Source organism: Procambarus clarkii, chromosome 30 (genome assembly GCF_040958095.1).
Source record: "Procambarus clarkii isolate CNS0578487 chromosome 30, FALCON_Pclarkii_2.0, whole genome shotgun sequence".
Taxonomy (NCBI): Eukaryota; Metazoa; Arthropoda; class Malacostraca; order Decapoda; family Cambaridae; genus Procambarus; species Procambarus clarkii.
In genome coordinates, this window is record NC_091179.1 from 11,161,012 (window position 1) to 11,173,511 (window position 12,500).

The 12,500-nt window shown below is 45.1% G+C and overlaps 1 protein-coding gene across 2 annotated transcripts in view; it reads right to left on the minus strand.

Annotated features, from left to right (window-relative positions):
- Positions 1 to 12,500, minus strand: part of LOC123765626 (uncharacterized) — a 145,422-nt gene that overhangs the window by 34,852 nt on the left and 98,070 nt on the right. For both annotated transcript variants that reach the window (XM_069333882.1, XM_069333881.1), the window contains exon 5: positions 10,427 to 10,725. In XM_069333882.1, coding sequence (XP_069189983.1) covers positions 10,427 to 10,725 — 299 coding nt within the window. The remainder of the gene's footprint in view (positions 1 to 10,426; positions 10,726 to 12,500) is intronic.

Sequence of the window (12,500 nt, forward strand, 5' to 3'; positions counted from 1 at the left end):
CCTTGAAAAGCTTCATAGCATCTTATTGCTTCGTAAATACAATTATTACTTAACCTATACCTATAATAGGTTAAGTAATAATTGTAATTACGAAGCAATAAGATGCTTAACTTAACATACTAAGATTGGGGCCTCGTAGCCTGGTGGATAGCGCGCAGGACTCGTAATTCTGTGGCGCGGGTTCGATTCCCGCACGAGGCAGAAACAAATGGGCAATGTTTCTTTCACCCTGAATGCCCCTGTTACCTAGCAGTAAATAGGTACCTGGGAGTTAGTCAGCTGTCACGGGCTGCTTCCTGGGGGTGGAGGCCTGGTCGAGGACCGGGCCGCGGGGACACTAAAGCCCCGAAATCATCTCAAGATAACTCAAGATAACCTCAAGAAGGTTAGGTAAGGTCGGTGTTTTCTATGAAGCTTTTCAAGGTAAACTAAAATATTCACAATAAATTAGTATGTCACATATGCACTTATTTAATAAGTCAATATTGACTTAAAGAAAGTGCGAGTACGGGTTGTTGGATAAGGGAGTACCTAAGCAACAGAAGACAGCTAATCACTGTGAGGGGTGAGTCCTCAGATTGGCGAGACGTCACCAGTGGAGTCCCACAGGGTTCAGTCCTTGGACAGAGTAGTTAACAGATGGAATGCATTAGGCAGTGATGTGGTGGAGGCTGACTCCATACACAGTTTCAAATGTAGATATGATAGAGCTCAGTAGGCTCAGGAATCTGTACATCAGTTGATTGACAGTTGAGAGGCGGGACCAAAGAGCCAAAGCTCAACCCCCGCAAGCACAATTAGGTGAATATAATTAGGTGAGCACAAGTGTTTACTCAATTACTAGGTGAGCACACACACTGACACTCACACAGCCCCTCTCTCTCTCTCTCTCTCTCTCTCTCTCTCTCTCTCTCTCTCTCTCTCTCTCTCTCTCTCTCTCTCTCTCTCTCTCTGTCTGTCTCTCTCTCTCTCTCTCTGTCTCTCTCTCTCTGTCTCTGTCTCTGTTTCTGTCTCTCTCTCTCTCTCTCTCTCTCTCTCTCTCTCTAAACCTATTTATTTGTGCACTTATCCTTTATTTGTTTATTTCTCCTACCACTCTCAGCCCGGACCAAGCCCCCGTAGAGGGTTGAGCTCTTCCCAAACGATAAACACTGTCAACTTTGAACATTTCCTCATGCCAAACAAGTTTAATTAAAGCATTCCACTGCAGAAATGTTTACATGCTTAGTAAACACAGGGATTTTACAGTGCAAATGTTTGATTGATGCTTCAGAAGCAGCATCTTGATAACATGCTTGGTAAGTCCCTGGACTTGGTAAGTCCCTGGACTTAGTAAGTCCCTGGACTGGATGAGTCCTTGGACTTGGTAAGTCTCTGCACTTGGTAAGTCCCTGGACTTGGTAAGTCCCTGGACTTGGTAAGTCCCTAGACTTGGTAAGTCCCTGGACTTGGTGAGTCCTTGGACTTATCCAGCGTCTTTCCTTTCAGAAATTCTTAAGCTCTAAAACGAGTTACATGCGTTTGAAGACAAGATAGCCGCGAATAATTAGTTTTCCAAGTCTAATGACTCGTAATTTCAGACTTTACTTAAAAGTAAAATTATATTTCAGACGCTGGTATTTATAGGATCTTAGTTTAACAGTAAAAAGAAAGTTTATAGGCATTCATTTTTATCGCGATAGGCATATGGCGCTAAGTAATCAAACACTATGTTTCTAAGTGATCAAACCAAGCCTAACTAGGCCTACTCAAACCACAACTACTCTTATCAACACATAACGAAACAAAATATATAAATTATTGTAATTAACAATGATCTAACAACTTACGGAAACAAATCAATCTATAACCTCACTAAGGCTAATCTCACTTCTATTAGCAGAATAAATCTAATCTCACCTAATTAAATAAATCTAATAACCTAATCTTGCCTCCCCTTACCTAACCAAATCTTACCTAACCTAACCTTAAATTAACGAAATCCATCCAAACCTAACCTCACTTCAACGAACTCAATCATGACAAGAAAACAAGAAACACTGTGATCCAGTTGAGTTGTTACACACACACACACACCCACACACACACACACACACATACACACACACACACAAACACACACACACACACACACACACACATGAGTATGAAAACAACAACAAGGCAGTTAACACTATAATTGAGAGGGCAGCCTCTGCTGCCTGTAGAAATAGATCCCACCTGCTCATCATGGGCGACTTCAATCACGGAAAGATTGACTGGGAGAACAAGGAACCGCATGGAGGCGAGGATACGTGGAGAGCCAAACTATTGGAGGTGGTGACAAGCAACTTTTTAACGCAGCATGTCGGAGAACCCACAAGGATGAGAGGCAATGACGAACCAGCGAGACTCGACCTAGTCTTCACTCTGAACGACTCCGACATAAGAGAAATCGGTTTTGAGGACCCAGTAGGAATGAGCGACCACAGTGTACTGGTGTTTGAGTACTTGATTGAAGAAGGGTTATTGAACTCGAGGAGGGATACCGAAACCAAAAGGTTAGCATACCGAAAGGGAAACTATGAGGGGATAAGAAAATTCCTAACAGATATAGCATGGGAAACAGAGCTCAGGGGAAAGACGGCCCAAGATATGATGGATTACATCACGCAGAAGTGCAAGGACGCAGCAAACAAGTTTGTCCCAGTCCAAAAGGAAAACAGAGAAATGAAGATGAGAAACCCATGGTTTAATCAAAGATGTAGGCTAGCTAAGCAGCAAAGTAAAAGGGCATGGAGAAACTATAGGAATAACAGGACACTGGAGAGCAGAGAAAGATACCAGAATGCCAGGAATGAATATGTCAGGATGAGAAGAGAGGCAGAAAGACAATACGAAAATGACATCGCAAGCAAGGCAAAGACTCAGCCTAAATTGTTGCATAGCCACATTAGGAGAAAAACAACAGTAAAGGAACAGGTTATGAGATTAAGGATAGGGGCGGAAGGATTCACTACAAATGACAAGGAAGTGTGTGAGGAATTGAATAAGAAATTCCAGGAGGTCTTCACCTTAGAACAAGGAGAAATTCCAGAGGTAAGTGAGGGAATAGCTAACCAGGAACCACTGGAAGAGTTTGAGATTACCAGTGGGGAAGTAAGGAAGTGTTTACTAGAGTTGGACGTGACGAAGGCTATAGGCCCAGATGGAATCTCCCCTTGGGTTCTAAAGGAAGGAGCAAGAGAACTGAGCCTACCACTCTCCATAGTGTATAACAAATCACTGGCAACAGGGGAACTGCCAGATACTTGGAAAGCAGCTAACGTAGTCCCGATATACAAGAAAGGGGATAGACAGGAGGCACTGAACTACAGGCCAGTGTCCCTAACCTGCATACCATGCAAGCTGATGGAGAAGATTGTGCGAAAAAAACTAGTGGAGCATCTGGAGCGAAGGAACTTTGTAACACAGCATCAACATGGGTTCAGGGATGGCAGGTCCTGCCTCACAGGGTTACTTGAATTCTACGACCAGGCAACAAAAATAAGGCAAGAAAGAGAAGGGTGGGCAGACTGCATATTTTTGGATTGTCAGAAAGCCTTTGATACAGTGCCACACAAGAGGCTAGTGCGAAAGTTGGAGATGCAGGCTGGAGTGAGAGGGAAGGTACTCCGGTGGATAGAGGAATACCTAAGCAACAGGAGACAACGAGTCTGTGTGAGGGGTGAGGTCTCAGATTGGCGAGACGTCACAAGTGGAGTCCCGCAGGGGTCAGTCCTTGGACCTATACTGTTTCTGGTATATGTAAATGATCTCCCAGAGGGTATAGATTCGTTCCTCTCAATGTTTGCCGACGATGCAAAAATTATGAGGAGGATTGAAACAGAGGATGATAGTAGGAGGCTACAAGATGACCTGGATAGACTGAGTGAATGGTCCAACAAATGGCTGTTGAAGTTCAACCCGAGTAAATGCAAAGTAATGAAACTAGGCAGTGGAAACAGGAGGCCAGGCACAGGATACAGAATAGGAGATGAAGTACTTAATGAAACAGACAGAGAGAAAGATCTAGGAGTTGATATCACACCAAACCTGTCTCCTGAAGCCCACATAAAGAGAATAACGTCTGCGGCATATGCGAGGCTGGCTAACATCAGAACGGCGTTCAGGAACCTGTGTAAGGAATCATTCAGAATCTTGTACACCACATATGTAAGACCAATCCTGGAGTATGCGGCCCCAGCATGGAGCCCGTACCTTGTCAAGCACAAGACGAAGCTGGAAAAAGTCCAAAGGTATGCTACTAGACTAGTCCCAGAACTAAGAGGCATGAGTTATGAGGAAAGGCTGCGGGAAATGCACCTCACGACACTGGAAGACAGAAGAGTAAGGGGGGACATGATCACAACCTACAAAATCCTCAGGGGAATCGACCGGGTAAACAAGGACGAACTTTTCAACACTGGTGGGACGCGAACAAGGGGACACAGGTGGAAGCTGAGTACCCAAATGAGCCACAGAGACGTTAGAAAGAACTTTTTCAGTGTCAGAGTAGTTAGCAAATGGAATGCATTAGGAAGTGATGTGGTGGAGGCTGACTCCATTCACAGTTTCAAATGTAGATATGATAGAGCCCAATAGGCTCAGGAATCTGTACACCAGTTGATTGACGGTTGAGAGGCGGGACCAAAGAGCCAGAGCTCAACCCCCGCAAGCACAATTAGGTGAGTACAATTAGGTGAGTACACACACACACACACACACACACACACACACACACACACACAAACACACACACACACACACACACACACACACATGATGAGAGGAAACGACGAACCAGCGAGACTCGACCTGGTTTTCACCCTGAACGACTCTGACATAAGAGAAATCAGTTTTGAGGACCCAGTAGGAATGAGCGACCACAGTGTATTGGTGTTTGAGTACCTGATTGAAGAAGGGTTATTGTACTCGAGAAGGGATACCGAAACCAAAAGGTTAGCATACCGAAAGGGAAACTATGAGGAGATAAGAAAATGCCTAGCAGATATAGCATGGGAAACAGAGCTCAGGGAAAAGACGGCCCAAGATATGATGGAATACATCACGCAAAAATGCAAGGATGCAGCAAACAAGTTTGTCCCAGTCCAAAAGGAAAACAGTGAAATGAAGATGAGAAACCCATGGTTGAATCAGAGATGTAGGCTAGCTAAGCAGCAAAGTAAAAGGGCATGGAGAAACTATAGGAATAACAGGACACTGGAGAGCAGAGAAAGATACCAGAATGCCAGGAATGAATATGTTAGGATGAGAAGAGAGGCAGAAAGACAATACGAAAATGACATCGCAAGCAAGGCAAAGACTCAGCCTAAATTGCTGCATAGCCACATCAGGAGAAAAACAACAGTAAAGGAACAGGTTATGAAATTAAGGTTAGGGGCAGAAGGATTCACTACAAACGACAAGGAAGTGTGTGAGGAACTGAATAAGAAATTCCAGGAGGTCTTCACCTTGGAGCAAGGAGAAATCCCAGAGATAAGAGAGGGAATAGCTAACCAGGAACCACTGGAAGAGTTTGAGATTACCAGCGGGGAAGTAAGGAAGTGTTTACTAGAATTGGATGTGACAAAGGCTATAGGTCCAGATGGAATCTCCCCTTGGATACTAAAGGAAGGAGCAGAAGAACTGTGCCTCCCGCTCTCCATGGTGTATAACAAATCACTGGCAACAGGGGAACTGCCAGAAATTTGGAAAGCAGCTAATGTAGTCCCGATATACAAGAAAGGGGATAGACAGGAGGCACTGAATTACAGACCAGTGTCCCTAACCTGCATACCATGCAAGTTGATGGAGAAGATTGTGCGAAGAAAGCTAGTGGAACATCTGGAGCGAAAGAACTTTGTAACACAGCATCAACATGGATTCAGGGATGGCAGGTCCTGCCTCACAGGGTTACTTGAATTCTACGACCAGGCAACAAAAATAAGGCAAGAAAGAGAAGGGTGGGCAGACTGCATATTTTTGGATTGTCAGAAAGCCTTTGACACAGTGCCACACAAGAGGCTAGTGAAAAAACTGGAGATGCAGGCTGGAGTGAAAGGGAAGGTACTCCGTTGGATACAGGAGTACCTAAGTAACAGGAGACAACGAGTCAGTGTGAGGGGTGAGGTCTCAGATTGGCGAGACGTTACGAGTGGAGTACCGCAGGGGTCAGTCCTTGGACCTATACTGTTTCTGATATATGTAAATGATCTTCCAGAGGGTATAGAATCGTTTCTCTCAATGTTTGCCGATGATGTAAAAATTATGAGGAGGATTGAAACTGAGGACGATAGTAGGAGGCTACAAGATGACCTAGACAGACTGAGTGAATGGTCCAACAAATGGCTGTTGTAGTTCAACCCGAGTAAATGCAAAGTAATGAAACTAGGTGGTGGAAATAGGAGGCCAAACACAGGATACAGAATAGGAGATGAAGTACTTAATGAAACGAACAGAGAGAAAGATCTAGGAGTTGATATCACACCAAACCTGTCTCCTGAAGCCCACATAAAAAGAATAACGTCTGCGGCATATGCGAGGCTGGCTAACATCAGAACAGCGTTCAGGAACCTGTGTAAGGAATCATTCAGAATCTTGTACACCACATATGTAAGACCAATCCTGGAGTATGCGGCCCCAGCATGGAGCCCGTACCTTGTCAAGCACAAGACGAAGCTGGAAAAAGTCCAAAGGTATGCCACTAGACTAATCCCAGAACTAAGAGGCATGAGTTACGAGGAAAGGCTGCGGGAAATGCACCTTACGACACTGGAAGACAAAAGAGTAAGGGGAGACATGATCACAACCTACAAAATCCTCAGAGGAATCGACCGGGTAAACAAGGATAAACTATTCAACACTGGTGGGACGCGAACAAGGGGACACAGGTGGAAACTGAGTACTCACATGAGCCACAGAGACGTTAGAAGGAACTTTTTTAGTGTCAGAGTAGTTAACGGATGGAATGCATTAGGCAGTGATGTGGTGGAGGCTGACTCCATACACAGTTTTAAATGTAGATATGATAGAGCCCAGTAGGCTCAGGAATCTGTACACCAGTTGATTGACAGTTGAGAGGCGGGACCAAAGAGCCAAAGCTCAACCCCCGCAAGCACAAATAGGTGAGTACAAATAGGTGAGTACACACACACACACACCCACACCTTCCCAGTCGATCTCCTGCATAGCTAACCTTGAGTACCCCCGGAGAGAGAGAGAGCTTGGAAGGCCGGAAAAAGGTGTTTCTGGAGACTGCAAGACTTCTGGGACACCATAAATGTTCATATTACCCAGCCTCCTGATGGTCGCCCCGGAAGGCTCTCCTCCTCCCACACACACACAATATAACCCACTGTCTTGGTATTCTTCACAGGGCGGCTGGGAAGAATAGGAAGGTTTGGACCGAGGCGCCGCTTCCCGTCCTTATCTTAGCCTCCACTGACCTACTTCTTGGGGAGGGGGGGGGGGAGGGCTTTCCTTTCCCCAGTTTGCCTGCCTTTGAGGCAAGGAAATGTTGCTCGGTGTTGTGGTATTGTATTATTTACTGTTTTTTTTCTTGTAAGGGAGTTATATTTGAATTATTGTTGTTTTGCTCTGATGATTTGTGGGCATATTTTAATGATTCTCTCTCTGTCTCTGCCTGTCTGTCTCTGTTTCTGTCTCTGTCTCTGTCTCTGTCTGTCTGTCTGTCTGTCTGTCTGTCTGTCTGTCTGTCTGTCTCTCTCTCTCTCTCTCTCTCTCTCTCTCTCTCTCTCTCTCTCTCTCTCTCTCTCTCTCCCTCTCTGTGGTGTTAGTCAATAGAAGCCCTCAGCAGGAGGTAATATCAGATCATGTTGATTGTCTAAGGTCCCAGTAACCTGCAGGTGGTAATGACAGGTCTCAGGTAATGTCACCAGGTGTTTCTTGCTTATTAAGGCTTCACCTCCTGACAGTTTGATGAGACGGTCTGGAATGAATGTTCCAGTCTCGAACACTGTCTTAGACACCTGTCTTGAACTTGGAATCAGATAACAGTGTCGAACTATAGGGATAAAAACCAGCTACGAACTTTGTTAAACGTTATTCGGGCTTGATATCGTTTTGCTAACGAGTCGTTATCGTTCACTCACATTTGACAGGTCGAGTCATTGTAACCCGCCTTCACTCGGTGTCGAGCTCATTATAATAAAAACTACCCAAATTCTCGCTAATCCAGCCGCCTGCCTCCGTTCTCGAAGGATGAAAACACGGTTCACTTGTCTTACATCTGCTCAGGCAACCCGTCCTCGACTCAAGTCCATTACATTCAACGGTCGACCCCACAGAAGCATTCATAAATTTTAACATGCTGTTCATTCAAAACGGGAATTTTCTCAAGTATAAATTAATATTATAACATATTAGCATATTGTGTATATATAGGCATAAGTACGGTTAGGTTAGGTTAGGTTAGGTTAGGTTAGGTGTTTAGGTTCTGTTGACGATTATTTGTATTTGTAGTACGTAGGTGAAGCATTTATAGCGTTGTGGTTCGAACAAAATTCGTCAGTGAAGCACTTGTTCCGGATATGTTCGAACGTCAGCAGTTGTGAGTCGTGTGTAAACCGCTTTTCATTCATAAACAGGCGGTTTGGCGGGTGCATGGAATCACTTTTGGATCTTTGTTTGGAGGACGGGCTGGCTCAGGATTGCGCTGTGCTCGAAGAGTGATTCATACACTGCCGATGTTCGAAGCGCAAGTATCTAAATGCTTCAAAACACCAGCTCGTCCTCATAAACAAATGCCAAAGTCCATTCCATGCACCCGCCAAACCCTCTGTTTATGAATGAAAAACGGTTTACACACGACTCACAACTGATGACGTTCGAACACTTCCGGAACAAGTGCTTCACTGACGACTTTTGTTCGAACCACAACGCTGTAAAGGCTTCACCCACGCACTACAAATACAAATAATCGTCAACAGAACCTAAACACCTAACATAACCTGTGCCTAAATATGCACAGTATGCTAATATATAATAATATTAATAAATATTTGAGAATATTCCTATTTTGAATGAACAACATGTTAATATTGATAAATGCGTCTTTAGGGTCGACCGCTGGATGGAATGGACTTCTGAGGACGGGTTGCAAAACACTGCAAACATAACAAATCGCTAACATAATCAAAACACCTAATCTAGCCTACGTCTAATAATGCAAACAATAAAAATATACGTTAATATTAATTTATTTTCGAGGAAAATAATGATTTTAGATATACGGGGCCCTATAATTGTCGAATAAATCTCTGGGATGGTCCACGGCATGGAGGAGGATAGCATAAGAATGGTTCCATACAATACATCCCTCTCAATATCCTAACCTATCCATCAAAACTATCCAGTCCACCTAACCAGTCATCCGAAAGTCTTGCAGGCGATGAGTCACAATAACGGGGCTGAAGAATGTTGACCAGACAACATACTAGAAGGTGAAGGGACGACGACGTTTCGGTCCGTCCTGGACCATTCTCAAATCGATGGTGTCAAGACAATCGACTTGAGAATGGTTCAGGACGGACCGAAACGTCGTCGTCCCTTCACCTTCTAGTGTGTGTGGTCTGGTCAACTAGAGATATATATCCTACTATTTTTGTGCAATCAAAACGTGGAATCTTGATATAGTCAAGCTGATGGCGCTAGTTAATTCTAATGTAACAATGTTGATTTTATATTATTCAAAGAACGCGTTCCATACACGCCCCCGTATTGACTTCCCATACCCATCAAAGGGGGTATCCACACCCTGAAATGGGTACGGATACCCTCCCTGGAAACACAAACCGAAACTGTCTCTATTTTCCGCTTGTTACAACTTGTAATAAAGTTGTTACATCTTGGCTTAACGTGTTTATGACGTACTAGAACGTAGTTACAACTTGTTATAGTGGTTGTTATAACTGGTTAGGAGGCGTTAAAATTTGTTCGAACGTTGTACCTACGTCGTAGTTTCGGTGTGTGTTTGGCGGGGTAGCTTAGTTTAAGAACCTCTGATCTAGACCAACAGATTGTCAACAAAGTCAGGAGACACACCTACGGGCCGCTCCAAGCAACAGCCTGGTGGACCAAACTCTCACAAGTCAAGCCTGGCCTCGGGCCGGGCTTGGGGAGTAGAAGAACTCCCAGAACCCCATCAACCAGGTATCAACCAGGTACCCGCCAAACACACACCGAAACTACGACGTTGGTACAACGTTCGAACAAGTTTTAACACTTCCTAACCAGTTATAACAACCAATATAGCAAGTTGTAACAACGTTCTAATACGTCATAAACACGTTAAGCCAAGATATAACAACTTTATTACAAGTTGTAACAAGCGGAAAATAGAGACAGTTTCGGTTTGTGTTTCCAGGGATATCAACCAGGTACTCACAGCACGTGGATGAGGTCGCGGGCCCTGTACCCGGGCAGTCGTCTGTTGTTGAGTCGGAGAGGAGGTCACCACCAGGCCCTCCTGCCTCTGTGACCCCACTGCCCGTCACGCTTCCAGGTCCTCCTCCTCCTCCTCCTCCAGGTCCTAGATGGTGTTGAGACCTGGCGCCTGGTTGACTCCATGTCCGCTGCGGCCTCCCGAGCCCCGTGCTCTGCTCCTTCCAGGTTTGTAGCCACATGTTTTTACAGTCACTTGGATCCAGAGGGTTGTCCGTGGTGGTGATGTGACGGAGATTGTCTCTGGAAGGTAGAAAAGAGGGGGGAATGATTTCACCAAAAGGAAACATTCTTAAATTTATTCTATTTCAATTAGGGGTATGAGGAATCACGCACGCACGCGCGCGCGCGCACACACACACACACACACACACACACACACACACACACACACACACACACACACACACACACTGAGTGCCCAAATGAGCCACAGAGATATTAGAAAGAACTTTTTTAGTGTCAGAGTGGTTGACAAATGGAATGCATTAGGAAGTGATGTGGTGGAGGCTGACTCCATACATAATTTCAAGTGTAGATATGATAGAGCCCATTAGGCTCAGGAACCTGTACACCTGTTGATTGGCAGTTGAGAGGCGGGACCAAAGAGCCAGAGCTCAACCCCCGCAAGCACAACTAGGTGAGTACAACTAGGTGAGTACACACACACACACAAACATATTCAGTGGAGACAGACTCTATACACAGTAACAAATGTAGATATGATAGAGCCGACTAGGCTCAGGAACCTATACACCAGTTGATTGACAGTTGAGAGGCGGGACCAAAGAGCTAGAGCTCAACCCCCGCAAGCACAAATAGGTGAGTACAAATAGGTGAGTACACACACACACACAAGTTCAACCCCCGCTACCACCTAGGCGAGTACAAGAACAACAACTAGGTGAGTACACCCACCCACCAGGCTGGAGTCTCCCTTACTTTATCAGGTATTAGTGGACCCTCAGCCTTATTGACAAGAAGCTAATGAGTTTGAAGAAGCTACTTATGTACTCACCTGCACCCGCCCAGTGGGTACAGGCGGCTTCTGTACCGATTCCGTGTGTAGCCTATCACGCACTGTGTGTGTAATTAGCTAAGTGTAGTTACAGGATGAGAGTTACGCTGGTGGCGTCCCGTCTTCCCAGTACTCTTTGTCGTATAACGTTTTGCAGGGCGGTAGTGGTTACTAACGGGTGGCTAAAGATTTCTAAGCTTATTATCAATTATTGTAACATAGTTGTGTATTCACCTAGTTGTGTTTGCGGGGGTTGAGCTTTGCTCTTTCGGCCGGCCTCTCAACTGTCAATCAACTGTTTACTAACTACTGCTACTTTTTTTTCCACACCACACACACACACCCCAGGAAGCAGCCCGTGACAGCTGACTAACTCACAGGTACCTATTTACTGCTAGGTAACAGGGGCATTCAGGGTAAAAGAAACTTTGCCCATTTGTTTCTGCCTGGTGCGGGAATCGAACCCGCGCCACAGAATTGCAAGTCCTGTGCGCTATCCACCAGGCTACGAGGCCCCTGAGTGTGTAAGTGTGAGTGTGTGTGTGTGAGTGTGTGTGGGTGTGTGTGTGTGTGTGTGGGTGTGTGAGTGTGTGTGTGTGTGTGTGTGTGTGTTTACTATTGTTTGACATAAAAAATATATTACATATTATATCTATATCATCTGCTATATATCTTTAGTTTTTACTTCAAGCACACATGAGCAACCAGTGACCAAAAACAAAAGAAAAGCTTTAATACCATCGAAGAAAGACTCGATAACAGGATCACCAGCAAACACTCCTTCCAGTGCGTGGGAGGAGTGTTTTCCCACTGCAAGTGCTTGACCAAATTACTTATAGCTCACTATCGGGTCAGTGACACCGCATGTATCCTGTCGGGGGGGGGGGGGGGTAACAGCTGAGCATCGAAGGTAAATAAAGGGATTCGGAAGACCCTCCAAACAGGCGATGCCATCTCCCAGGATTCAACGTGAAGGGGGATCGAAGACTCCGTCTGGATG